This window comes from Gamsiella multidivaricata (assembly GCF_025024155.1).
Source record: "Gamsiella multidivaricata strain RSA 2152 chromosome Unknown BC939scaffold_80, whole genome shotgun sequence".
NCBI lineage: Eukaryota > Fungi > Mortierellomycota > Mortierellomycetes > Mortierellales > Mortierellaceae > Gamsiella > Gamsiella multidivaricata.
The window spans coordinates 44,993-71,889 of record NW_026251788.1 but is presented as its reverse complement, the minus strand read 5'-3'; the positions used below and the strand labels follow the sequence as shown (position 1 = coordinate 71,889).

Sequence of the window (26,897 nt, the reverse complement as noted above, 5' to 3'; positions counted from 1 at the left end):
CGATGGATACCCCTCCTCTCGACACGGTCTCCTTCGACCATGCCTCCCTCCAGACCACGACCAACGACCCAGAGCCCGCCCCCGAGGTCCTGCTCACCCGCGGTTACCAAAAACGCTCCCTCGCCGCCCTCGAACCAGAGTTCGTCGACAACAACGATCCCAACGCCATGGCCCCAAGCAGCGCCGTCCTCCAGTCGGACTATCTCATCATGGACGACTCCCACAACCTCGAGGACAAGGTCGACATGTCCGACAGAGTCCCCCTCGCGACAGCCCCTACTTCGCCACCTGCACCCAAGCGGGTCCGATATGCCTCTGGTGCCTCAGAGAACGAACCTACAGCCTCGGACTACTCTCAGCTGGAACCGGTCATCCAACCAGAGAGCAACAGCAGCAACATCAACAACAACAACAATAACAACAACAATCGGCCACCGAGTCGAGCACGGCCACAGTCTCACTCGCCACCGAGGTCGAGGTCGAGGTCCGGGTCCAGATCACGTTCCATGACCAGGAGAAGGTCTATCGCGGATCTGATCCCGCACACGAGTCAATGTGCCCCCGTGTACATGGACGAGCCTGAGGCAAAGACCATATATGGAGAGCCCGTGGATTCGTCCTCGGCCGCACTGGCCATCGATATTTCGGATGAGGAACATTCACCCACGCCCGCGCTCTCCTCCAAGTATCCGGGGTCGGCCGCGGTCTATACGGAGAGCTCCCTAAAGCCCAAATCTTCAAAGGGTAATGTAGAAACATTTAAGGTCCTTTGGAACGGAAAACGATCCAGTGTCGCATCGTGATGTAACTAGCTGACCTTGTCTCACACCGCATCTAACATCCTTTTATGTATATATATACATTATTTATTTTATTTTACTTTATATTTTGTCCTTGACGTAGCCATGGAAGGCATCGCCATGGACGTCGATAGGCGCAGTGGTGATAGCATCAGCCCCCTCCGGGAAAGCAAAAGGAGCAACAACAGCAATCACCATCCCACTCACCCCGAGCACCCATCCTCCTCCAGATCGTCCTCGCTCTTCATATCCTCACCCCACAGCGGCGCCTCCCAAAGACGAAACAGTGTCGCCACCAACACCGCCAACACCACCAACACCACCAACACCACCAACACCACCAACACTACCAACACTACCAACACCACCAATCCCGCCGCCGCCAAGAAGGGCGTCCAACGACCCGTCAAGATCCAATTCCTCGACAACGCGGAATCTGAAAAGATCAGAGAAGAAGCCCGTCGTGCCTCCACCTCCGACCAAGGCTCTGCTACGCTCGGACAGGATCAGCAGGACGCTATTGACAGCGAAGAGGATGATTCCGATGAGCGGGTGCTACGTGGCGGCAATTCAGATAACGAGAGCGATGTCGCCCTACCAAAGGAGGATCCTATAGTGCATGATTGGGATGAGGAGGAACTCGAGGATGAGGATAGCAGCTTCGGCAATCTCAGCTCCATGTCCCCCAGCGGGACCTCCACACCACTTCCACGACTGCCTGAGGAAGCCTCGAAACGAAGACGTTCGATCGCGGAAGATATCCGAAGAGCGGCCGATGAGACCTCGGGTTCGGACCGACGTTCATCCAGATCCAAGCGATCGTCCTCAAGAAGCGATCGTGATGCAGGTGCAGGAAAGGGCCGGGACGAGGACGATGGTGATGATGATGATTGGGACCCTTTGTTGGATCCAGAGAGGGAGATTGCGGCCATGAGTGAGGACCAGGAGGCGGATCTGCACAACATCCATCTGAGACTTGAGAACCAACGGGACTTCCAGGACGCTGCAAGCTTGGATCTGGGTGAAGGCGATGCACAGGCGATCAACGAGGATGGGCGGTACGGTGGTACGATCGAGGCCGACGATGAAGGCGAGGATTATTGGGAAAACCGCTGATGCATATAATCTTTTCTCTCCAGCATTCTTCTTTTCTTTCCCTTTTTTTTTTTTTTTTTTTGTACATAACAACGGTTTTATTGAACAGGCAATTCTGGAGGAAATAAATAATAGTCGATTTATACATATAAATATAAATATAATAGCACTTTGATAATTAACTTGTGTGCCTGCCTACTCAATGCTCACTGCTGTTTGAAAAGCTTTGAATCGTGATAACAAGGGTATAGAAAAACACGAGGAATCCAAAGAGGATGAGCACAATATCGCTGACCTTGCGCCAGATTGGCTGGTTGGGAAAGGCCTTGAAATGGAACAGGGGCGGGAAGATGAAGAGCAACGGTGCACAGGCAAAGGATCCCACGAACGAGATAAAGATATCCAGCTTAGTGTAACCCGCATAGGCAACGGCCGCGACCGCAAAGTCGATGATGATCCGGACAATGTTTTCCTTTATCAGCCTGGCCTTGGTTCGTGGCCCCGTACCCGCGGCCCTGAAGACCATGTGCTCGATAATACGGATGCAAGGGAAGAGCATCAGGGGCGTGGTGAGGAAGATTGCGATGATGTACAACAATTGGATGGCGTTCTTGCCGGCCTTTTCGCCGCCGGTTTCACGGGGTAGGTCGTCAAGGACGATGGTCTGGACGTTTGCGCCGTAGGCTGCGTAACCCAAGGCACCGAAACTGACGAGGAGCACGCAGACAACTGTGAGGACAATCGTCAGTGCCCGTGGGAACTGCCTTGGGTCCTTCATACTACCGCAGATTGGGATCACCATTCCGATGCCCTCGTACGAGAACACAGCTATAAGAACAGGGCGTAGTTTGTATGAGTGGACGATAGATACATATATCCACTTTAGCTTCATTGTCTGCATGCGAGTGAGGGATCGTGTTCATACCTGTGCCAATAAAGAGTCCAAAGTCCTTGCTGTTGAATAGCTGCAGTGGCAAGGGAGAGTCTCTGTGGATGACCAGCTGCTTGATATCGTACGCATACAAGTAGATCAATCCGACAATAATACACAGGTCCGCAATCAGCGTACTAAATCCGAGCTTCGAGATGTTACGGATGAGAGTGAAGGGCACCAAGATGACGAAAAAGATAGCGATCCAGACGATCTTATCCAGCTCGGCTCCTCCAAGACTGTCGACCACGATCGCAAACTGCTGTGCGAAAAAGATACAGTATCCGCTACAGAACATGAAATAACAAGGGACGTTGGTTCGTGAATGAGAACGATGATAGCCCTGCTTCTCCAAAAAAATAAAAAAATAGAGACTTTGACAGCTTTACCAGCAGAAACCAAACTGAGAGATGGCGATGGCAAAGAGGACAATGTACCGCATCCAGCGGCCGTAAAGGTGTCCGCCGATCTCGCCATAGGAGCCCGGTTGCAGCTCACGACACTTGACCAGCAACAGGAACGAGTGTAGACACAGAACTGCGATCAGGGTCATGACTAGGGACGAAAACAAGATACCGCCGTTCTTGAACGCGTTGGGCAAGAACAGGATGCCACTCGCAATGAACCTGTCTCACATCATACAATCGTTATCAGCTGTGATCTTTTTGCACAACCACATCAAAAAAAAAAAGATCAGATAAGTTTGCCTGGACTCACGTTTTGAACAACATACCCACGGCTTTCGAGAACGAGATCTGTTCCTCAGGCTCCTCGATCACGGTCTCATCCTCCTCAATTTCCTGCCCCTGCCTGAAATACTTCAACCCCTCCCCTGTCTCCTCAGCCTCCACGAAACTCTTCCTCCGCCTCTCCAGATCCTTCGGCACCACAATCGACCGCCTCGGTGTCTGTCGAAAGTTCTCTCCCGCAAAATGTTCAAATTCATACATATTAAACAGCCCCAAGAAGTCAATAAACGACTTTGTGGGGATATGTGGCGCAGGATCCCCACGCGCCGCTGCATCGTGCTGTAAGAAATGTCGGCGGAATCCACCTGGCGCCTTGATGTGTGAGATATTGGCGGATCCAACGGAAGGTTGGGGCGCATGGTAGGTTTGTGCACGGTTGACCTGTTGACGGGCTTCTTTTTCATGCCATTTGTACACGTCGTTCGACATATCCGCGCCAAGGAGTCCGAAATGTGAAGGCGTATCCTCGCTTGTCGACAGTGCTCTCGAATTGCGATCTGGACCAATCGCTTCGTTCGTATAGGTGGGCACCGTATAGGCGGCGAACGAGGAGGGTGATGGAACCCTGTCATGAGCTGCACTGGAAGGCTCGGCTTGTGTAGAAATCCTGTTGACAGCAGGCGCTTGGACATTAGGGGTGATATCGAACGGATGAGGCGCAGGTGATGGGGGTTCAGGAATCGAAGGTGCCTTTGAGATAGTCGGGTTTACGGCAAGATGTTGACCGATGATAGCATGTAGTTGCTCCTTGTCAGGAGCCGGGGCCGTATTGTCGGATGGAGTCTGTCTGGAGAGACTCTCCTGGAGTCGTCGTGTGGAGTTCGAGCGGTTGAGATTGCTTTCGTCGGCGCTTAGTTCGGTGAGCAGAGGGTTGCTGGCTGTTGTGGCCGATGCCTGCGGTTGCGTTTCCTGTAGCTCGGGCGAGGATGCCGAAGACTGCGGGTGTGGTGGCGATGGATCCATGCTGGATATTATTTAGGAAAGAATATTAGTTGCAAGCAATGGTTGGAGGATGTGAAAAGTGAAGCTGTAAAGGACTCTCAGTCTGGGGGGAGAAGAAATGCCTTTGGTTTGGACTATGACGAACACATACGCCGGGGACATACCAGGCTTATTTTTTTAACGTGTCTTACATCGTTTTTTTCTCTTTTTGTTTACTAGGCCTAATTGAAATTAGTGGCAACCGAGCTACGAAACACGCTTCTCATATCGCATGCAGTACTATCGGCGACCTCCTACTGCCTCTCCCTGGGATCCTCCTGGCCATCCTCCTGGCCCTGCATAGGCGCTGTGCCCCAGACCGCATTGCGCGTGTCTTCCCAGATCGCGCCGATCGAATGCACATTGTGGTCTGTGTAATCAATGCGCACAGACGCCGGGATCAAGCTATACTCATTCCATCGGTCAACCTCCTCCCACGCCGGCTCATACGTCCTGTTCTCAGCTATGTACTTGAACACATTGATTTCCGGCCCAGTGTTATAGATTTGCCGCCAGGTTAGCCTCAATCGACTCTTGTGCGCAAAGTCCAGCGGATAAAGCAACTCTGCGTCGTTGTCCTCGTCCTCGTCCTCGTCCTCGGTTTTGGGACCGTTACGTCTCTTCAATGCAAATCGCCTCTGCTTGCCTCCTGTCTCTGCAGCTCTTCCTCTTTCCAACTTCGCCAACGCCGAAGCAGACATCAACCTCGATCGGACATTTTCCATCTCGTTAAAGATAAACCGATCATCAATCACCTGCAGGCCCGGGAAGGTCGAGTAGCTCATCAGATCCGAGGTCGACGATGGTGTCCTGCCGCCGATCACTACCGTCTTCACTTGGAAATTGGTATGCATCACATTCGAGATCAACGCACAGCTCGAGCCACAATATCCGTCCGTCAGGATAACAATGTTCTCAGGGTTCCATGGATAATACACCCTCTTGTTCGAACCATCCTGGTCCCTGGCGGGGAACACGGGAGCACGTTTTCGCTTGGCTTCCTCTATAGGATCGACATCCAACACATAATAGTCCGCAATCGCACACCGATCCGAGAGGTAGTCCGTAAACGTCAGGTTGCGGTGCGGATGCGAGGTTGAACGCAAAAAGTACTCATCTTGATACGTTGCAACGACAGGTTCGCCATATGCGCTGATAAAGTGGCCTATGCCCATTGCGCCTGCGGTCATCATCTGAGTGCCCAATGGAGAGAGCCGGATATTGGTCACAAGGCGAGGTCGGTCCGGGAAGAAGAGCTGGACCATGGTCAGGCCTAGACAGACATATCCGCCCGTATTATGGCTGAGATCGAGGATCAGGTTCTCGGCGCGCGGTCGGAGGACGTTGATGGCTTCGATCAGGGAACCAGCCCAGGCTGGATGTACACGCGAGTAAGGTTGTCCCTTGATGGTCGAGCTCTCAGTCCGGACGGTGATCACTCCGGTCTTGCCGTCGGCCAACAGCACTACATGATGCATAGGGCAGTTCAAGTTAGACGATTATCCTTACAATAAATAAAAGAAAAGAGAAAGAAAGAGAGAGAGACTTACAGGCAGAAATACCATATTGGCCCCTGTATAGCTCTATAAACAAAGCTTCACTGGCTTTCATGTTCAGTTCACTAAGACGTCCACCATAGTCGTCGTAAAATTTGACGGCAGGAAGCTGCTCGGACGTGATCATGTCCAGCATAGACATAATCTCATCCACTTGTTTGAGTGCATCCTTCGACGGCTCCGGATGTTCAGTAGGAGGTGTATAGTCTGTCCCCGTCGTTGGCGCAGGAGGAGCAAGAGTCTCAGCAGGCGCTGCTGCGACCGTGGTAGAAGCTGCTGATTGGTTTATCAGGTCATGTAGCTTAGACTTGAGCTTTTCGATACGCCTTTGCTCTGGATTTTGCTTCTTTTCGAGTCTTGACCGTTCGTACCAGTAACCAATGCCTTCCTCTGGGGACTTGATGCAGTTTGCATTATAGTACGATTGCATATCCTCGTAAGTCCTTGTCACATCATGCTTATAGAATCCGACCCATCGAGCATCGACCTCCAGCAGGTCTGTGGCCGAACGACCGGGACAATCAAGCGTAAATGCGAGAGATTCTTCTTCCGGGAGTACGAACCGCTCGCTGAATTTGCCAGGAATAAAAAAGTCGACAGTGCCAGATCGGTACTGGGGTGTCACCAGTGCTGCGTTAAATCTATCAACAGTTCGTAGGGTTTTTTGTGAGCCATCATGCGAGCGTGTTACACGCGCGTCAATCTAGCAACAACAACAATCAAAAAAAAAAAAAAAAAAAAAAAGCTCAAGGTCCATGAATACCTGATATTCGCGTCTTTGGACATGGATACGCGGGCATCCGCCCACTCTTGTATGTACTCCGCAGCGTCCTTCCCGGCAATGGTCACAACCTCACAGTCGAGAATGTCCTCCTCGATGCCATTCAACTCCTGAAAGTACGGCGTCACCGAGTGGACCTTCAGCACCGTCTTGTCATTCCGTACGACGTGGTTCATAAAGAACCCGTGCTGGAAACGGAACGCGCGGAAGCAATCCGCATCATACGACAGGTGTGCGTCGCGTGCCTTGCTCATAATCCGTGAGAGACCGTCGTGGAACTCGCGATGTGTCATCGGATGCGATCTAGCGCTTCCTCCGGTTCCCTGGCTCCCATCCTCCTTTTGCAGCTTGTTCCCCTCTTCTCCGTCAATGTCGCTTGCGGTGGCAGACGACAGAGACTTGCGGCTCTGTTCCAGCAACTGATCCATCTCTTTCGCAAAATCAACCGACAAGAAACTCAACCCCTCGACACTCGGAGGGTTCGCTGCCAAGTCCTCAAAGACATAAAAACTCGATATCAGTTTCTTGATCGTCGCCACTGTATCCTCACGCAAATAATCCGGAAAGCCGAAATCGGCATCCAAGCAAGCCTTGACCACGTTGTACGGGATCGGACCCTCGACCCTGGACGCAATCGTGCAAGAATCTTGGATCGATTGCACATCATGCCAAACATTGTTGGCGTCCGAGGGCTCTCGATCCCGTCTCTGCCTCGAAGGGTTCTTGGGATCCGTCGTCCACTTTTTCAGACTTTCGATAGGGGCATTCAGATCTGCGTCCCATTTGGGGTTCCGAAGTAGCCTAAGCTCTGCGTTCGAATCGTTGTCGCGGTCTAATTCTAGTTCTTTGTCCAAGCCGCAGACAGGATTCAGCATGGTGTTGTACTGATCGCTACTGTAGATGGATCGGCGGGGCGCATCCATGATGGCGTCTGCTGAGTAGTCTTCATGGCCGAAAGCGATGGCGCCGGCGTTATTGGAATTCTGTGTAACGCTGATTGCAGACGCAAGTTGGAAGAGCGTCAGTACGCCTGGGATGTATAGACGCGGCTTCGATCTTGAGAACCACCTCATGTTGTCGATCGAGTATAACGCGTAAGGGTGTTGCAGATGAGGATAGAGAAAAGGCAGAATGCAGAAAGGGAGGAGAAAGATCACACGAAGATATGGAGGTGTAAAGCTGAGATATGTTCTCGTCCTTCATTCCGCCCACCCCCTTAGGAGGAAAAAACCTCATTCCCCTTCTGCTTCCTTAGTTCTTTCCCCTATCTCCTCTCATTCCCTTCACCAGAGGTAGCATATTCATTGATCTGTGTGTTGTTACTTCATGAAATAAATAATAAAGTAGACTAGGCACAAGAGAAATGGATATCGTTGGAAGAAAGAAATGGGTTCACTCATCCTTTAATCACAAGAAGCAATGTTGTTTTGTTTTTCGATAGTCTGCAACCCGCTTAGAACTTGAGGGCATGGGGGGCCTGGCCCTTGGAGAGGGAGAACTTGGCAGACAAGTACTGGCGGAGGTGCTCGACCTTGTTGATAGCTTCAAGGATGACCTTGTCGGTCGACTTCTGGAGAGCGACCTTGTTCTCAGCAAGGGGCTCCTTCTTCTTCTCGCCCTCGAAGAAAGCCTCCTCAGTAGCGGCCTTCTTGGTAGCCTTGGGGCGGGCAAAGTAGGCATCGTTCAACTGAGCATCAATCTGTTTAGTGATGATAAAAAAAAATCAGTATTAGTCTTCCATTGCTCACATCGTCCGCTTCTTTCTGTCCCAGCATTCCTGCTTCACCGCAAAAGGGGCATAAATTCCTATGTTCATTTAAAACACCAGTTTCAACATAAAATAATTCGTACCTTGGAGGCATCAATGTCAACCTTGGTGGAGGTGGCAATGACGTAGGCCTGGTTCACACGCTTGAGGGGGACGCCGTTGACCTTGAATGGGCCAGAAACGAGCAACAAGCCAGACTCGAGCTGCTTCAAGAAAACAACGCGCTTGCCGCGGTAGCGACCGGCCAAGAGGATGAGGACGGTACCGGGGACAATGGTACTGCGGAGCTTGGCAGTGCCAGCGTGCTTGCGGTGCTTCTTGGGGACAGCGACGTCCTCAGCAGCATAGAAGCGAGGAGCCTTGGAGGCAGCAATGACACGGGAGCCACCGTTCTTGGCACCCTTGACCTCGACAGTCTTGTTGGCGGCAGCGGGGGCAGCATTAACAATGCCAGCGGGCTTGCGCTTGTACAAGGCACGCTTGGCATAGACCTGAGAGCGGCTGTACTTGGCGACGCCAGCAGTCAAGAGGGAGTTGCGGGGCTACGAAGAGTATAAGCAGAATCGTAGGTATCGTTCGGTTAATATCCATAGCCATCTGTAGCTCCTGTAAACTCCGTGTCCCAGGTTCATATGCCCTGCTCTCTTTGTGTTGTCCTGCTTCCTATGATGCTATCCTGTAATTTGCCAATGGTACTGATTCTCTGACCTATGGTGTGGTGCTGTGCCCTCTGCTATATGTCGTGCTTATGGGACGTTATCCGTCCCCAAGTCCACAAGTTCTCTATGTGCAAGCAACCGGCCTTCGCAGTCGTTTCCGGTATTCATTAGTCGTTCTCGCTGTTGTTTGCCACCGCTCTCCGCGAAAAGTTGACGCTTGACACCGATCGCTGGCTGACCATCCTACTCCGTCTCAAAAAGATCGCACCCGCACATTGCTTTCCCTTTGCGGTTACGGTATGTGCATGAAGGCTGCGATTGAGATTTCCGCTGCAGTCGGCGGAACGTACGATGCCAGATCTCTATTGTCGCCATCCCTCCATCCCAAAACACATCACAGTTGCTGATGCCGGCACAAACATTATATTCCGCGTTCCGTTGTGTTGCTGTTGTTTGGTGGACAATCCAACGCAGTTGTTGTATAGCTGTCATTCCTTGCGATAACGAAAGTTGTCGATAATTTCCTGAGGATGCCCAGGATCACTGTATATTCCCTCAGAACCACTGCTTATAGTGGGATCCGCTATATCACTGTTGCCAGTACCTTGTGAACCATTTCTGATATCTATTCAAAGGAAAACACGACACAACAAAGACAAGTGTTAGTGGATAGTGGTTTAGCACAGTTGTACTGAGGCCTCTCACTCAGTGTTGAACAAATCCTGTAAGGCGAAATAGCTCCTGAAGTGCAGTGTTGGGCTACAGAGTTATTGATAGAGTCCAAAGCGAGGTGATGCATCGTGCCTGCACAAAGTCACACCTCCGCTGGCGACATAGAGACATAGAGAATGCATAGCCCTCGCTGTTAATGCCTATGTTGGTTTCGGCTACCGGCGCCTACTCCTCACGACATCACCTTTCGAATAGTCGATCATGAGCTTATGGGTGCATGTCTCCTGTACAAAATAAAGATGCCATGAAAAAATCTCCTGAAAGATGGGTGCGGTCCCCCGAGATCGATTTGAGTCGGTTTTTCAGGAAGCAATGGACGGATCGATGGGATATGCCGATGGATGGTTTGTCTGTGTATGTCGCTCCTGTTGAATCCATTGGATGTTGTTTCTGGCTATATCCCCTCATGTGGATATGTGGATGTGCCCTTTGTTCCCCGAGCACTCTCGAGTGACATTGTGACCGTACATTTGAATGAGACGAAAGAAGGAACTCGGGTGGGCTGCATACACTGGAGACTGAAATAAGGTCTTCAACCTACATAATTGGTGAACTGCCGCTAATTGAGAATGCGGAATTTCGAAATAAAGAGAGTACATCAGTAACTCAGGAACCGACCTTTGTCCCCTTTGGCACCCGCGTTTTTTATTTTTGTACAGACTGCTGCCCCTTTTCCTGGCAATCGATAGTCTACGAACCCACGCACAATAAAAAAAAGAAAAAGAAAGATGGCATAGTGGTATTATGAACTCGTTTCAATGGGTCGTTCATTCATGACATCTGCATACGCGCCATAGAGCGAGAAAGTGATTTCGAGACGTCTGCCCATGGTATCGACAACGACAGAATAACTATTATCTTCACACAGATATCTTAGTCAAACGGATACAGAGTATTAAATACGTTGAAGTGGACTTGGCATGTTTGCCAATTGCTCAGGAATGTATGTTCATTTGGTTGTTACACTGACATAACCCTTTTTTATGTTTAGGATCCGACAGGAGGTCCCGTAGACAGCGGTGGACCAGGATGGATGTCATGTCCCCGGATGCATGCACCATTGTTTCACTATGCGTTCATTCTAAATATTCGATAAGAAATATTAAAAGCAATGGGGAACCGCACAAGTCAACCCCCTGTTTTTGCACCCCCCCACCAAACCCCACCAAAAGGCGTACCTGAATTATACAAATGCGTTCTACTTGACTTGTGATAGTCGCCACGAGGAGGAAGCAATTAGGCTTATCAGACCCCTCGGGCACAAGGCTAGTCGGTTCAATTGAAGAGGAACCAAGGCTCCAGTCCCGGCAGCATCAGCAGCAACAGCATCGATGACGCACCCTCGTTGTGGAGCTCAACCGTTAAGGTTGTTTACTTGTTTTCTGAGACTCGACGGCTGTTTATCTGCTTTTTTTTTTATTTTTTTTTTCCCTCCTATCCTTTGTGCCTGCTCACACTCAATCTCGCCTTTCGTCGTCATCCTCCTCCTCATCCATCCCTCCTTTCCTCATCCACTCGACCTCCACGTCCCCCTCACAGAGCCGGTCCCACACATGCGCATATCTCACCAATTCGGCTTTATCCTGGTCGCAAGCGTTTGTTCGCTCTTCCTCGATACTGCACCCGTCCTTGCCGCCCCAGATCCTATCATCCAGACCTGCTATAACATCGGATGCAGCTCCGTCGTCTCTCTCCTCGAGCCCTGTGGTGGAGGTGCAACCAATTCCTCGCTGCAACAGGATTTCATTTACACTCCTACACAGTCCCTTGGCGGGTGTGAGTGCAACTCGCAATTCTACGGCAACTTTTCGTCCTGCCTTGCCTGCATCAATTCACAGGGCATCAACAGCCCGGAGATCCAGAACGAGCAGGACTGGGTTGGGGAGTGCCAGGGCTTCGGTTTCAACTACACAATCTCGCCCGCTATCATTCCGACGAATGGCGGAAATGGTACCAATGGAGGAAGCGGTGGGTTAAGTAAAGGGGCCATTGCCGGCATTGTCATTGGTGCCCTGGCTCTCTTAGCCCTGGTTGGCGCTAGTATCTTTATCCTGTGTCGCAGGAGAAAGCAGCAGAAGAAGGACCAGGACTTTGGAGGTACGAGTGCCGGTGCTGCGACGGGCGCTGCTGCTGCTGCTGCTACATCCGTATCCCCGTATAACAACACGGACTACCCTGCCAGTTACGACCATCATGACGAATACTACGTTAATCAGCATGCTGCTTACGAGGATCCATCCGCACAACAGTACCAGAGTCAGCATTATGGCGACTTCCCTGGACAGCAGCAGTACCATCCAAACGACTACCAGAACGACGACTACTATGGCATGGACGGCCACAATGATGCCATGATGATGCAGAATCTGGACAACAACGGTGCCTATGTGCCTCCCCCACCCCATCCACCTGCGACTCAGATTCCCACGACAGCTGCGGCTGCGGCTACAGGGGCAGCGGCAGGCTATGCTATTGCAGCTCCCCGTCCATCGGACCAGTTCCCACAGAGCCTTCGAAGCAAACCTAAGGGCTGGGACAGGGACACAGAGCCCGTCTCGGGTTTAGTCTCTACAGACCCCACTATGTACAACGACAAGATGGAGTTTGAAGACGGCGAGAATCTGGAGCCACCACATTCAAGGAACGACCGGGAAGAATTTGCTGGTCGCCGCTCAATGACACCACCCCGGGCCAACATGCAGTCGTATCGCGATGAGTTCAATCGACCAAGTTTTGAGCGTGAGCCTCGGCGCAGTGGGTCTGACCGTGGATCGGTATCGCGCCTGAATCTGGCGCGCGCCAGCATGGATAATGCGAACACCTACGGAGACTATGGCCAACAGGCGGACGAACATCAGTTTAGCCGAGGAGCCCAAGACAGCCCCGAAAGTGCTCACAGACGAGCCCGCGCTGCAGAGCTCTTTTCTGCCGAAGGTCGACGATAATGATCAGTAGTCTCTTTTTATACAGTCGCCCATGGTGCTCCATGTCTCCCCATCCTTTTTTTTTTTTTTTTTCTCTACTTAATCCCCCCTAATTTCGCCTTGGTAACCACAGCCCTGGCTTCGTTTCTGTGCATAGAGGGTCCTTCCTATGTCCCTTATATTTGATATGTATATGATAGTAAAATAATATTCCTTCAAGAGCAACCATCCTCTTGCTTTCCTCTCCCTTCTTCTTTGGTCGCATCGAAAGTGCCATTGTCATTCCCTCCAATTCCTCTTTGCGCAGGCAACGCACTGTGCCTTGTGCGTCATGCATACCCGGGCATAGAGGGGGAAAAAAAAGATCACAAACAGACAGAAAACACAAACAAGAGTATCTGGTTTATTTTTATATTTTAATTTTTTTTTTTTTTTTTTTTTTTTTCGCTAGAGCCTCTGTCGCTCAAGCAAGCGCTGTGCTTGATGTCTCTTTTGCTGCCACTGCAGATTCTGCTTCGCCAGGTTCGCCTGCATCTTCGTCGCGAGTTTGCGCGTGCGGTGTTCCTGGCCAATCTGACAACACTTGCCCCAGAACAGCAATTCTGCAACGCCACCAGTCTCACACGTTATTGATAGGTGCTCAACCCCCGAGCGGAACTCGCGGCAGGTTGATTCACATTCATGTTTCAGTCGTAAACAGAATTCCTTGGCAGAGATCGTTCCTGTGAAGATGTCGGCACCCGAATGCTGAAATACACCCGGAGGTGCGTTGTCGTCGTGGTCTGAATGGTCGTGTTGGTGGGGGCCCTTGAAAATCAATTGTGCATCAAGACCGACAGTCCCTGGGCCCTGTTTCTCTGGGCGAGATCCCGATTCGGCCGATCTTTTCATTCCATTGAGCATGGGTAGGTTAGAGAGAACCCCGGGATCTTGTTTCAAGAACTGGACTTGCTGAACCTTATCATCACTCTCGTCGCGGCGGTCTTCTTCGTGATAGTCGTCGTGGTGATCTTCGTGGTGATCGTCGTCGTAGTGACCGCCCTCATGCCCGTGCTCGTCCTCATCGTCTCGGTGGGGCCCATCGTACCAGACAATGTCATCGTAGGCATCGTTATCCGCATGGTCATGCTCGTGGACGATGTCATCTTCGTGCCCAGTCGGTTTTTTGTTCGCAATCGTAGACCCTGATTTGTTTGAGCCTGGGGGGGATGGCGGGGAGCTCGCTGCCACGACACTCAAGAGGTCTTCGACGCTTTTACCCTTGGAAAGATCTTTTTGCTTCTTGTCTTTATTCTCGACTCCTTCTGCTGAAGGTCTATTCGAGGACAGACCCTTGAGGGCGGCGACTTGTTGTTGCTCCAGGAATTCTGCAGTAGCGTCCTTGGGATCGGGCACGGTGCGCCTGAAAAACGATAATTTTTTCTGTGCGACAACAAGCCCTGGTCCATGGCCTGGGAGGTGTTGAGATGAGCGCCCAGCGAAAAGAGATAGAAATACGAGTAGGTGCAGTAGATGGTAGAGCGGTTTCTTTGGCGCATACATGGCGGAGGGAGTTCCTGAGAAGGATATGCGAGCGGGTGGATATATGGGAACGAGGAAATGAAAAAAGAGGGAAAATAGTTGCGCTTCATACCAATTCATGTCCATTCATGTCTCCCCATGTCCCCTTTATGTGGCCTGGGCCGGCGCTTTCTCGTCCTAGCATCGATGAAAGGAGCGAATAAAAGGGAAAAGGGAGGAACAAGGAAGACAAGGGATGAGGGGGTGGGGATGTCTGCTCCATCCTTGCAATTGCTGCGTAGACTATGTGATTGTATGGCATTGTGCCATGGGTTGTGGGCCATGGGTGATGGGCCCTGGAATGAAGACGCGGTAAAAAGCCTAAATGTTCTCTGTTCATATCTGATGGCGGTCTGCAGCTGTGAGCGACATATGATTGGGCGAACCATCTCCGAAGGGACCCAGGCCAGCTTGGGGCGATAAATAGAATTTAGAATAGAGAAATAAGTACACACAGTACACGAATATGAATGTTCAGACGCACGCTGATAAGAGCGGATGAACAGAAGAGGGGTTTACACCCACACCATCAGCAACGGTGCCTGATTGCTCATCATCGTTCCTTCCTTCCTCTCTTCTTTCCTTTTTCCATCCCTCTCATCCCCTCCATCCTCCCTTAGCCTCCGAAAAAAGGAAAAAGGAAAAAAAAAACCAGCGAAGAAAAAGAAAAGCCGGGAAGTGTTTAGTCTGGTTCAGACATACAGGCATATAAAAGGCGCTACGGAAAGCCCACAAGGTATATACGGCACTCCACAACCTTCACAACAACCACTGCGACAAACAGCAGCAGCACACGCGCCAATAGTCCCCATTGTCACCTCCCTCCTCATCCTGGGCCACACACAGCTTACACATCCTTCCCGAGAAAACCGCGCGCGGTCTGCATGACCAATCAGGGGCACACCAACCATAAACCCTCCACTCGGTTTCTCATTCCCTCTCTTCTCTCTTTCTCCCCTCGTGCCGCACCATCCTCATCCTCATCATCCTCGCCCTTGCTTCACCATCCAGCTCCCTCGCCTCCTTCTCCACCCCACACCGTCTCATCGCACCCCTCCATCCCATCCCTCTTTGTCACACCTTCCCATCACCCCTTCGCAGCCCCTCCTTCGCCAGCTTCCCTCGTTGCCCATCTTCATCCGCAAAAGCAGCAGCACATTATCATTATATCTGGTACGTGAATTGTTTTCATTTCCCTCCTGTAGATTCTCAACTACCCCCCTCCCTCCCTTGTTGCCCTCCCCCCTTGACCACACCCTCGTCTCGTACACCCACACAAGAACACCATTGTACACAATCGCACATATCCCTGCCACTTTCCCCCTATAATGTGTTTACTGTAACAGATAGAGGATAGTCTGTCTCTCCGCACTGTCTGTGCTTGTGTACTGCTGTACCCTGCTGCTTTGGCAGCTGTCTTGGTTCTTCGCCCTTGCCATACAGCCATAAAACCATACAGCACAGTGTCTGTCCCTGTCTCTCTTCTCCTTTTTGGTTTTGGTTTTTTTGTTTGTCTCGTTTGCATGGCGTGTTTGTGTGTGTGTGGGGAGGGGGGGCATTTGGTTTGTCAGCTAAGCTGTGCAAATCTACCTTCTCCCCCACATCTCCTGTCTGTGTCTGTTTATAAGAGAAGGAGAAGGAGAGAGAGGGAGAGAGAGAGCTGCTCCATACACTCGGAGTGTTTGCATGTGGCGAGATAATAAGATAATCCCCCTTCGATCGTTCATCTGGTCTCATGGCCAAACAGGCGATATAGAGGATATGGAGGACACAGGTATATTTGCCATGATATACGCTACGGTGCGCCTAGTTTGGCTTGTCCTGGTTCAGTTTTGGCCTTTCTCCGGCAGCAAAGCAAAGAAGGATATGCCCTATTGGCCATTGGCTGTCTCTTTGGTCTCTTTGCCGCTTAGCTTCTCTCTTCCCCCCTCTTCCCTCTCTCTCTCTCGCTCAGTTATTTTTCTCCCTTCCCGCGCTGTGATTGGTCGGTGGGCCGTTTTTTCTTATTCACTCTTCCCACTGGTCCTTTTTTCCTTTTGAGCTGAATTGGGGCCAGCCCCCTTTGTGCAACCCGCGAGAGCAAGCGAGCCAAAAAAAAAAAAAAAGTGTCTCTCCCTCTCTCACACCATCTCACACCATCATCCCATCATCACTCTTTTGGGAAGAACCCCATCTCTCTTTTTTTTTCTTCTTTTTTCTCTCATCTCTCCTTGTCTCGCTCTACAATTGGGAAACTCCATCCACTCTCTATCCTCATCCCTCTCACTCTCTCCTCCCTTCTTCCCCTCGGGACTTGGTGGTCGTCCTCTCTCAACCCCTCGAAAGATACATATTCCTCCCTCCCTCCCTCCCTCTGACCATCTTCATTCAACTCCTCTGACAATCAGATAGACAGACAGATACACAGAACACGTTCCAATAGCTCGTTGCCATGCCGCTCGCCCCGACCGTTGTCGAGCAACCACCGCCCCCACTCCTGAGGGGCAACTCGGTCGTCTCGCTTTATCAGTCTTGTCTCAATCTCATTGAGCGACTCTCGGGTGTGCCCGACTTTGAGGACTATCTCAACCCCGACCTGCTGCTGAACACCCAGGCCGGCACCCCCTCTGGATCCAGTCCCAACGACCCCGTTAACCAGCTCTGGGTGCTCTTTCGCCTCGGTTCCCCTCTCGCCTGCATCTTCAATGGTCTCCGTCCAAAGGAGCCGCTCAAAATCAACAGCGCCGACACAAACCTCAGCAACATCAATGCCTGCAAGGCCTCGGTCTTCCGCTTCCTGGTTGCCTGCCGACAGGAGCTCCAGTTCAAAGAGGATGACCTCTTCACCATCTCGGAGCTTTATCAGGATGATACCAATGGATTTGTCAAGGTAATAAATACTTCTCTCACTCTGCACACATCCTGCCATGCGCGGCCTACTCCCCATGTTTGCCATGTCATTTTCCGCACCTGAACATTGAGCCATTAGGGTCCCATTCATTGACATCCCTGTGCTGTTTGATATGTGTGGTTAATAGGTGATCAAAACGGTGAGCATGGTCTTGGACCGCATGGAGGACCATGGATTGCTTCGGGCTAGACGCACGGCCAAGCGCAACTCTGACCAGGCGAAACCAACCGACAACCGTGCCAAGGTTGTAAATGAGATCTTGGAGACAGAGCGGAGTTACGTCCAAGATCTGGAGAACTTGCAGGCTTACATGCGTGCGCTCCAGGCTGATGGCACGGTTATCTCGCCCGAAACCATCCATCTCATCTTCGCCAACCTCAACGCCCTTGTCGACTTCCAGCGACGATTCCTGATTGCGATTGAGACCAACGCCGCATTCTCACCTCAGGATCAGAATTTTGGCCAAGTTTTTCTGCAGCACGAAGAGGCCTTTGCCGTTTACGAGCCCTTCTGTGCCAACTTTGCTGAGGCCAGCAAGCTGATTCTCAGCGAGGCACCCAAACTCCAGGTGAGTGTGTTGCTGTTCTTGCTATTTAAAAGACGACCATGAGCATCATGTTCTAAATGATTTCTTGCTATTTATTGCCATGCATCTTTATGCCTTGTAGAAAATGGCCCATTTGATGGAGCCCATTCACGGAATCACCTCTCAGTTGATCAAACCTATTCAGCGTATCTGCAAGTACCCACTCTTTATGCATGAACTCATCAAGCTGACGGACCTAGAATTCCCCCACTATCGGGACCTGGTCCAAGGTCAGGCCTCTATCAAACGTGTCGCCGACCGCATCAATGAGACAAACCGCAAGCAGGATAACCACTTGATTGCGCAGGCGCTGCAGCACAAGATTGCCTGGAAGGATGGTGAGCTCGTTTCAGACTTTGGCACGTTGCTCTTGCACGACAAACTCCTGAACCCCCGCAGCACCTCGGACAAGGAGTTAGAGGTTTATTTGTTTGAAAAGATCTTGGTCTGCTGTCAAGAAATCGTCAGCAAAAAGAAGCAGACCAAGCCCCTGGCGAAGGGTGCAAAGCAAAAGCCCACGCTGCATCTCAACGGTCGCATCTACATCAACAACATCAAGTCGATCTTGCCTGTTAATGTCTCTGGATCATATGTCCTCCATGTTGTTTGGAATGTGGCCGCAGAAGAGTTTGAACTGCGTTGTCGCAACGAGGAACAGCTCAAGAAGTGGCACAGCGTGCTGGATAAGTTGGTGATTGAAGCAAATGCCCAGAAGGCTGCCATCGTCTCGACTACCAACTTCATTGGAGTTCCACCCATGACACCCGAACAATCATCATTCTACCGTGATGACGATGATTATCTGGATGACGACGTGGATGGTGACGAGGAGGATGGTTACGACGAGCCTCGTGGATACCGCAGCAATTCGCTCCCATTCGGTCTCGCCTCTCAACCAGCCATGCTCGGATCGCGTCCTAGGGCCAAGACCGAGGACGGTACCGTGCCGCCTGTTGCATCCTGGAATGCACGCACCGCTGGATACAACGCTCACGTCTCTTCGAACGGTCGACCATCCCCAGGCATGTCCTTGCCCCCTTTGCCCCGCACAACTAGCAGCTCAGGCACAGCTATGGGCGTCATGTCTCCTGGAGAGTACCCATACTCACCTCCCTCATCCTATCCTGCTTCGCCGACAGTCTCCAATTCTCGTGGCTCGACCAGCAGCAGCAGTTCTTGGCAGAGACGCAGTAATGGCGAAGGCCATTCGCCCATGACCGAGACCATGTCCAGGTTCATGTCTCATGATGGCTCGGACGACTATACCCAAGGACAGCCGCTCGCCAGAAATGCCTCGACCGGCTACTCATACAATGCCACGCCCGCGGCCCCTCCACCAGTGCCTCCAATCCCTGGCCAACTTCGCGTACGTGCACAGAGCAGCCCCAACATCCATGCGGCCGCCAACCCATCATGGCACAATGCTCCAGACATGCCCACACCTCTCTCGCACCACAGACGCCCTTCCAACTCGAGCGGACCAAACTCCCCAACGACTCCTTATCCGGGCAGCTCGTTCAACATCCCCGCTGTCCCGACCATCCCATCCCGACACAGCTCTCCTCGTCCAGACCCCAACCGAACGTTGCGCCAACAGCCCTCGAACAGCAACCTCAGCGCAGGTGTGCCACAGTTGAAGATCAAGGTCAACTTCCAGGAGGATGCGTACTTGATCGTTGTGCCCATTCAGATTGGATACAACGAGTTGGTGGAAAGGGTGGAGAAGAAGATCCGTCTCTGTGGATGCCGCCGGTCAGATTCGCAGCCCTTGCGTCTCCGATACAAGGATGAGGACAATGACTATATCATCATGAAGGACGACGACGACATTTCTTTGGCGTTCGAGAGTTGCTACGCAGAAGGAGTAATGAACTTGCATGTCAGCTAAGATATATTTATTATTCCCTTTCCTTTTTTCTTTTTTTTGTTGTTCATACACATACACATACACATTTTCGTCCTCCTCTATCTTATGCTCTTTTGCTCGTTTGCTTCGTCCTTGCACCTCCAGTAGCACGCCATGTCTCGTTCTGTTACCCTTTCTTTTTCTTTTTTCCTCCCTCGTCGGCGTTCTTTTCGTTCTTTTGCATCATTGTCTATATCACTTCATCTTGCGACTATCTTTCTTTTTCCCCTTTCCCGCCCTTTTTTCCTCCATCCTGCTCTAGCCTCAGGTTAATTCGTACGATTCCGTTGCGCCAGCCGTATCATTTCCTCACCCCTCCCGTTCATTTTCGCTTACGTTGTAACTTTTACCTTTGTCATGACCATTTCTGCTTATTTCTGTTTGGAAAAAGAAAAACAAAATATACCACTTCCAATCCCAAGTTTACTTGATGATGCTGAACTTGAACAAGTGTGCTTCACAGACAAAGAAAAAAAGACAACAAAAAAAAAAAAAAAACGAAAACGAAAACGAAAAAAAAAGAAAAAGAAACAGAAAAAAAAAAAAAAAAAAAAGGACGATTAATGATAATGATATTCTACGACCGAAATCCAATGCTTCTATAGCCTGTTTATGACAACAACATATCCCCCTCCTCTCCCCACACAAACATTTCCATGTACAATAATGACATCCCCTAATAATCTTTTAAAAGTAGAGTTGTAACTATCGTTTAATAGAAAATAAAGGTACCCTTTAAATAATAACATCTTTCGCGATTTGACTTTTTATGATCTTTGGGAGAGGAAGTCCAGGCCAAAGAGGGGGGGGGGCGCGGCGTACAGATTACAGCAATAGGGGTGCTAAAAACGAAGAAGGAGCTTTGTTCCGCGCTCTGGCCATGTCCTTGTGGACCTCTTACCTGCTCAGGTTGTAAATTTGGAGTATCAACTACTTCCGGCGAAGAGACCTTTGCTCTTTCGTGAATGGCTATTTGACTCCTCTCAGCCATAATTTGAAAGTTTAGTTATGCAACATGTATTCCATCAAAATTCCTTGGTGGTGCTTCCCTTTGGGCGAAGTCGTCGTGTAGATCGACTTCATCTACGCTCCTTTCATTTATTTATTTTTTAAGGTTGTCGGAAACCGCACTTGTGTCCTGAACAAACTCTTCATGTCAACCATCGAGCGGCACTCCTTACCCAGACCTACGAACTTCATGAATACCCGATCCCGCGACTCTTCGTTGCCTTACCAGCAACACCTCCACACTTGAGAGACAAAATAGGGACAGCTATTCGAAAAAGCAGTTTCAGCCGTTTTTTCCTGTGCGGTGCGAGCGCGGTACTCACACCATGATCGAGAGCTCCAAGGTCCGACACGAGGTTCATCTGGCAAAGCGCGAGGGGTATGCAACTGTGAAACCCACAGAGTTCTTTAAGGAGTATGGGTTGTACGTCCTGATGTTGATGTACATGATCAAGTACGGCACTGCGCCCGCCGGAATGGTAGTTGCGCCCCTGGCCCAGTTCCAGCTGGTGGAGGGGATCGAGGAAGTCCACAAGTATCTTGACTTCACCAACGAAACCTTCATTCGTCTATCGACCATGGATAAGCTCGAGGCACTGGGGGGATCGGATCTGAGGCGACTGAAATCATACCTGAGGGCCGCCGACAAGGGTCGCACCTTAGGCAGTTTCTGCCAGATAGTGACTCAGGAAGGATATGTCAAATGGGTGTACGTGGACCACTACCGCGAAAATTACCGCGAGTCCGTGATGCAGAGGTTATGGAATGCTGTTGAGGCGAACAAGGGATCATTCTCTGAGGAGACTGGCAAGATCGAGATTTCGTTGGGATCAAGCACCCTGGTAAAGCAGGTCTATGAAGCGATGTTTCAACCCTGAGGCATACAGGAGCTGAAGATCTTACTGGGCTGGGATATGATGCTGGAAGACCTACGCAATCTGGATGACGCTGTCACAAAGACGAGTGTTCTCCACCTATGGGTCAATGGCTCATACGGGCCATCCGGCATGAGACTGTCGCTTCAACGGGCGTCTACAGTCAGTGAATGTCAAGGGCTTTTCGGACTTTTTCTCGCGCATGTCTACCTCGTCTTTCTCGTCGACCTCCGTACTCAGAGTAATACTAGTCGATTCAAGTCTCTGATCCCGCAACAAGTCCGTGGCATCCTTCCAGATTACAATACCTGGCGTTGAAGTGATTCGATGGACAAGGCAAGCTGATAGACCGCACTGAATATATCACCAGCATAGTTTCGACTCCTCCTCAAGCACCGATAGCGACCCTCAGGCATCTCCAAGCTGTCTTCTCGCCATGCCAACGTCTTCTTGTGCGCCGCGAATACGTCAACTATGAAGTTCATCGAGACAAGCAGAATTTTTATAAAATTGCGCTGATTCTGATGAATTGGAGAGCTGCAATTCCGGTGATTGATTTTTCGCGTCTGGCACGGCGAAGTTTCCTTGTCCGCGGAGGAGTTGGAACTACGGACGACTCGCTGCCCCCTTAGTTGGGACTCAATTCTACCACTGAAGGTCCTGAACCTACAGAACCCCGAAGCGCGTGCGGAGAAAATAGGATTTATTCTCTGTGCGACAGTATTCGACGAAAGGCTCCTAACAATGGCATACTGGTCAAATAAACAATTGAAATGGTGAGAAAAGCCCTCTGGAGCACTATTCGTGGAGCGAGGTCGCCGAGACCCTGATGCACTACCGAGGTTCGCAATTGCTCAAAACCAATGAAGACGAGGTAGTCTCGGATCATGAGTGCCATGCTGACAAGGGGGCTGTCATTTAATTCTTATAGTCGCTTTCGCGACATGACTTTATAGATCGCCCAGAAGACGCAGAGAAGAACGAGATAGGGCTTGGTAAAGGGGAAGTGCGCCGCATTATTGCCTGCAAGCATGTTTTGCAAGCAGCTTGAAACCCATGTTACCAGTGCACAAAGAACAGGGGGGGGGGGGGGGGGGGGGTTTCGGTCAGGAACGCAGAGGAATCTCTCTTTAAGGTCGTGCAGATCGCCGGCGAATCCCAAAAACGCGACTTGATCTTCATCCATATTTCTGAGGGGCAAGTGCATGTATTGCATGTATTATTTTGCGCTCAGGAGCTAAAACGGTTGATGTAATTACATGCATCGTTCCAAAACATAATACTTTTGATAAGAGTTCTCTGTTGGACGAAGATATGTTGAAGCCAATGCTAATGCTATGTTGAATTATGGCGCCAACAGCTCGCCTAGCAATGCTCCTGCAAATTGCTTTATACAACACCTTGGTTTGGTTTGGCGAACAGACGGTTCCAAAGAATTGCTATGGTGTCATAGCCGCTAGAAATGAGACCTCAGAGCACCTCGGTAGATGGACATCACATATAGTCTACCACAACCATTCATGCGCGTCATGGGTAGGATAACCAGCCAGAAAGGGCTTTGGATCTTAAGCATATCTGGGCATGGCGTTGCCTGGACCAAGCAGTGATATTGTTTTGTTTAGACAATGTGCCACTGATATCTTCTGCTGTTACGGATGCGAAATGCAGCCAACCATTTATTTGCAAAAAATACAAATCGTGACCCGGTCGCCGGGAGTCCCCTCCCCCCCTTTCCCAAGGAGAGACGGCTACGGCGAGCAAGGTTTCAGCCCGACCTGCAATTGAGTTCGGGCGCTCACAGGGTAGGCAAGTGACCCTTAACGCTGAAAGTCAGGGCCACTCTCTCGCTATACCCTCAGGTGAAGCAGACTCATCATCTCAACATCATCATTCCCTCTCAGTTACACTACCCATCGCACTGCAGCAGCCGCCTGTTTCAAAGGTACAGCCTCCTCCGTTCTACATAGGCACAGGCAGCTTAGCAGCCTGCAAAAGTGCTCACCCAGTCTGGTGTCAAAGAGACCCGAAACCCGCTCGAATCATCTTTCATTCTAATTAAAACGCGCTGCTCCCATTCTTTCTGCTCTTCTTCCTTTCTCATCAGGACTCGTCTAGACAGCCCAGAAAGAACGCAGCCGAACACCCCTCGAGGCCGTCTACTTTTGCATTCTCAGCATCCGCAAAAACAACCGCAGCAACGAAAACAATAGCAACAACAACCACTTCACCCCAATCCAACACCCCGTCGTACACTAGGCTCATATAAGAAAATGGGAAAGAAAGCAAAGCAGGATTTGCCCTTGCACAAGGTCATTATGGTTGGCTCTGGAGGTGTCGGAAAGTCGGCCCTGACACTCCAGTACATGTACGGCGACTTTGTGGAGGAGTACGACCCGACCAAGGCCGACTCGTACCGCAAAAAGGTCACCCTAGACCAGCAAGACTGCCAAATTGACATTCTTGACACTGCTGGTCAGGAGGAATACGCTGCTGTAAGTTGCCGTTCCGTCTGACTTGTGACATTTCGCTGGTACAGGGCATTCTTTGTACTCCCATGTCGTTGTTTGTTATAGCGAAATCCCTGGGCTAACATGAAAACCTTCTTTTTATTTTCCCAACGATTCCTCTGCAGATCCGTGACAACTACTACCGGTCTGGGGAGGGCTTTATCTGTGTGTTTTCGCTTTGCGAGTACGAGTCTTTCATGCACACTCAGGAGTTCAAGGACCAGATTTCACGCGTTTTGGACGACGACAAGGTAAAGCGCAGGCATTCTGGAATAATCAATTGCCCAACTACCTGAGTACAGAAAAGTGGCAGAATGAACGGATCTCTTCTTTTTCCTGGAGAAGGAGAGAGAGATATGGAAGCTTGACATGCCGCTATATCCTAAGAACAACCTGGATGTTTAACCATATCGCTGCATCAACTTTATTCATGTTTAGATTCCCTTCATCCTTGTGGGCAACAAAGCAGACCTGACCCAGCTGCGCAAAGTAAACTACGACGAGGCAGCAGCACGGGCTGTAGAGTGGAATTGCCCATACTACGAAACATCGGCCAAGACAAGACATAATGTCGATGAAGTGTATACGGTATTGATGCGAAAGATCCAGCAGCGTAAGGAGAGTGCTAAGGATCGCGAGAGGAAGGGCAAGAAGGGCAAGTGCCTGATTTTGTAAGCTGGGAGGGAGAGAACGGAGCAAAAAAAAAAAAGAAGAAACTGGAGAAGGCGAGAGCGGACGGGGAATTACTCATTACATATGCTGAAATAAGATTTGAACTTATATACCACTCGCATGCAAGTCGCCGATGCCAAAACAGCTTTTTTTTTTGTCCACGAACGTCTTGTTTGGAGGACATGCATAGTCTCATTTATCTAAACCCAAGGTCAAGACAATGTAGACGGCAAACACGTTAATAATATCTAAAGACAGTCCCGATCATCGTTTCTGTTTACCGCACATGGATGGCAATCGTCAAGGCTGTTTGTTATAAGTCCTTTGAGGATTTTTGACCCTTTTGTCGATTTTACTTTTCGGCCATGGGGCGAAAGAACTGTATATGTTGCCCGAGAGATGAAAGCAGGGCTGTATGTCAGCATGTGCATTCTTATTTTTATTTTTATTTTTTGCCAAGGTGGCCAAACAAAACTGCAGCGTGAGAATGAGGAGTCGTAATGTAATGAAAAAAAAAAAAAAAAAAAAAAAAAAAACAGGAAAACGTCCGGTAGGCCATACCGGCAAAATCCATCTCCGGAGGTCCAAAAGGTAATGGAAAATTGCTAGCAAGTAATAGCAGTGCAGATACTTTTTTTCGACCGACGTCCAAAGATAGTCCGACGGAGTAGTGAAGCAGATCTGCTGTGTCACGGTTGCGCGCGGAGCCTTGGCTAGGTCGTGGGCTGTTTCTCTATCTTCGCATACATTTTATTAGAGAGCACATGAGAGGTTAAGTTGCCAAGCGGTTCCCGATATTGGTAACACGAATGGGCTGATGGGAATGGTTCAAGGATCACGAACTTTTTTTTTCGTACCGTGGAGGGCTTTTGCTGTTTCGGGGTTCATGCATCTGTTATGGTCGGGGTTGTTTGTGTCACCTACTCATTAACGTGGCTCAAAACGAGTTTCTTGTAGATTCTGACGATCAGAAGAGGCGCTTCTGACGACCTCCAACACCTGCTAGCACACCCGAAATATGTCTGACCGATTCTTGGTCAGCAGTCGAAGGATGGAACGCGGCCCATAAACACATCCACCAACCTCTTGTGAATGGTTCTTGCTCCGACGCGCCGCAATTGTTGGGTGTACGTTGCTATATGAGTTCTTGATTATGGCGCACTACTTTCAGTTATATCCGATAAAAAACGAGTAGGTGTCTGGCAATATCAGATCATTATTTTTATGACGTATCAACATACCCTTCTTTGCACTTAGGCTGGGCAAGAGCGAGGAGGATATCCTTGTGGATACAATTCATAGTTCGCGTGTGTGAGGATCCGCGCCTGTGGCCTGTTGCCAAGTACTAAATCTGCATGCGTATACGTGTACTATTCAGAGCATGAAGCCAAGAGTTTCCGAGTGCTGAGGTCACTTTTGATTTGAGTTTGTACTGCCATCAAAAATAAAGCCAGGAACCGAAAAACTATCTCGAACATAAGGACATTGACGAGCCTCCTGAGGGTGCTTCGTAGGAGGCGATGGACCGTACTGACATAGGGTTAGTTTGAATAGACATGAGGTAAGGTCATAGCAGTATACAGTGGGGATATCGGCAACAGTTCAAGGCCGAAAATGTATACGCAAGTTTCAGCAGCATAGGACAACGGCAATGAACGTCGTGAGAACTGAACACCTTAATTTAGAGTTTTATCCGCAAGACGCAGAAGGTATAAATAGGGAGACGCGAAAAGATGGATCGAGCTTTTTTTGCTTTAAACGACTTCTGGTCGACCCGCACCGGCGCTGTTTGACCCACATAAACGACTTTCGTCGGCATCTTCATCCCTATATCCCTCATTATCGTTTTCGAATTTTTTTCCGCCTTTCCCTTCCCTGCTTTCCAGTTTCCTCTGACCAACCTCGCTTTGTCACATA

The 26,897-nt window shown here is 50.2% G+C and overlaps 8 protein-coding genes across 8 annotated transcripts; 5 read left to right on the top strand and 3 right to left on the bottom strand.

Moving 5' to 3' along the window:
- Window positions 1–2: 2 nt before the first annotated feature.
- BC939DRAFT_506836 (uncharacterized protein) lies at window positions 3–1,916 on the top strand (the record flags this gene model as incomplete). The annotated part of the gene is made up of 2 exons (XM_051560835.1): window positions 3–744; window positions 904–1,916. 2 exons carry the CDS (start codon window positions 3–5, stop codon window positions 1,914–1,916), a joined length of 1,755 nt encoding a protein of 584 aa, XP_051408117.1.
- Window positions 1,917–2,094: 178 nt separating this feature from the next.
- BC939DRAFT_401851 (transmembrane amino acid transporter protein-domain-containing protein) lies at window positions 2,095–4,004 on the bottom strand (the record flags this gene model as incomplete). The annotated part of the gene is made up of 4 exons (XM_051552637.1): window positions 2,095–2,723; window positions 2,821–3,113; window positions 3,216–3,452; window positions 3,544–4,004. The coding sequence occupies 4 exons, from the start codon at window positions 4,002–4,004 to the stop codon at window positions 2,095–2,097; spliced, it is 1,620 nt and encodes a 539-aa protein (XP_051408116.1).
- An 806-nt stretch (window positions 4,005–4,810) lies between these two features.
- BC939DRAFT_506834 (uncharacterized protein) lies at window positions 4,811–7,966 on the bottom strand (the record flags this gene model as incomplete). The annotated part of the gene is made up of 3 exons (XM_051560834.1): window positions 4,811–6,021; window positions 6,107–6,753; window positions 6,876–7,966. 3 exons carry the CDS (start codon window positions 7,964–7,966, stop codon window positions 4,811–4,813), a joined length of 2,949 nt encoding a protein of 982 aa, XP_051408115.1.
- A 65-nt stretch (window positions 7,967–8,031) lies between these two features.
- On the bottom strand, window positions 8,032–9,945 carry BC939DRAFT_463954 (ribosomal protein L6e-domain-containing protein). The gene is made up of 3 exons (XM_051557308.1): window positions 9,925–9,945; window positions 8,745–9,203; window positions 8,032–8,592 (listed from the first exon to the last, which is right to left on the bottom strand). The coding sequence occupies exons 1-3, from the start codon at window positions 9,934–9,936 to the stop codon at window positions 8,347–8,349; spliced, it is 717 nt and encodes a 238-aa protein (XP_051408114.1). The 5' UTR covers window positions 9,937–9,945; the 3' UTR covers window positions 8,032–8,346.
- A 1,244-nt stretch (window positions 9,946–11,189) lies between these two features.
- BC939DRAFT_463951 (uncharacterized protein) lies at window positions 11,190–13,081 on the top strand. The gene has a single exon (XM_051557307.1). The coding sequence runs from the start codon at window positions 11,384–11,386 to the stop codon at window positions 12,995–12,997; it is 1,614 nt and encodes a 537-aa protein (XP_051408113.1). The 5' UTR covers window positions 11,190–11,383; the 3' UTR covers window positions 12,998–13,081.
- Window positions 13,082–16,967: 3,886 nt separating this feature from the next.
- Window positions 16,968–19,900, top strand: BC939DRAFT_401895 (uncharacterized protein; the record flags this gene model as incomplete). Its single annotated transcript, XM_051552640.1, has 5 exons — window positions 16,968–17,405; window positions 17,554–17,994; window positions 18,095–18,703; window positions 18,842–19,107; window positions 19,630–19,900. The coding sequence occupies 5 exons, from the start codon at window positions 16,968–16,970 to the stop codon at window positions 19,898–19,900; spliced, it is 2,025 nt and encodes a 674-aa protein (XP_051408112.1).
- Window positions 19,901–21,037: 1,137 nt separating this feature from the next.
- On the top strand, window positions 21,038–22,119 carry BC939DRAFT_496178 (uncharacterized protein; the record flags this gene model as incomplete). Its single annotated transcript, XM_051559675.1, has 2 exons — window positions 21,038–21,768; window positions 21,814–22,119. The coding sequence occupies exons 1-2, from the start codon at window positions 21,253–21,255 to the stop codon at window positions 22,117–22,119; spliced, it is 822 nt and encodes a 273-aa protein (XP_051408111.1). The 5' UTR covers window positions 21,038–21,252.
- A 1,478-nt stretch (window positions 22,120–23,597) lies between these two features.
- On the top strand, window positions 23,598–25,349 carry BC939DRAFT_463943 (small GTPase superfamily). The gene is made up of 4 exons (XM_051557306.1): window positions 23,598–23,743; window positions 23,906–24,293; window positions 24,434–24,559; window positions 24,747–25,349. Exons 2-4 carry the CDS (start codon window positions 24,072–24,074, stop codon window positions 24,981–24,983), a joined length of 585 nt encoding a protein of 194 aa, XP_051408110.1. The 5' UTR covers window positions 23,598–23,743; window positions 23,906–24,071; the 3' UTR covers window positions 24,984–25,349.
- Window positions 25,350–26,897: the final 1,548 nt, after the last annotated feature.

Bases quoted from the DNA above. Each gene is read 5' to 3' on its own strand.
- BC939DRAFT_463954 (XM_051557308.1), bottom strand. The intron at 8,593-8,744 runs GTACGAATTATT...ATCACTAAACAG, and splicing joins TTGACATTGATGCCTCCAAG to ATTGATGCTCAGTTGAACGA.
- BC939DRAFT_463951 (XM_051557307.1), top strand. From the start codon at position 11,384: ATGACGCACCCTCGTTGTGGAGCTCAACCGTTAAGGTTGTTTACTTGT.
- BC939DRAFT_463943 (XM_051557306.1), top strand. From the start codon at position 24,072: ATGGGAAAGAAAGCAAAGCAGGATTTGCCCTTGCACAAGGTCATTATG. The intron at 24,294-24,433 runs GTAAGTTGCCGT...ATTCCTCTGCAG, and splicing joins GTCAGGAGGAATACGCTGCT to ATCCGTGACAACTACTACCG. The intron at 24,560-24,746 runs GTAAAGCGCAGG...ATTCATGTTTAG, and splicing joins GCGTTTTGGACGACGACAAG to ATTCCCTTCATCCTTGTGGG.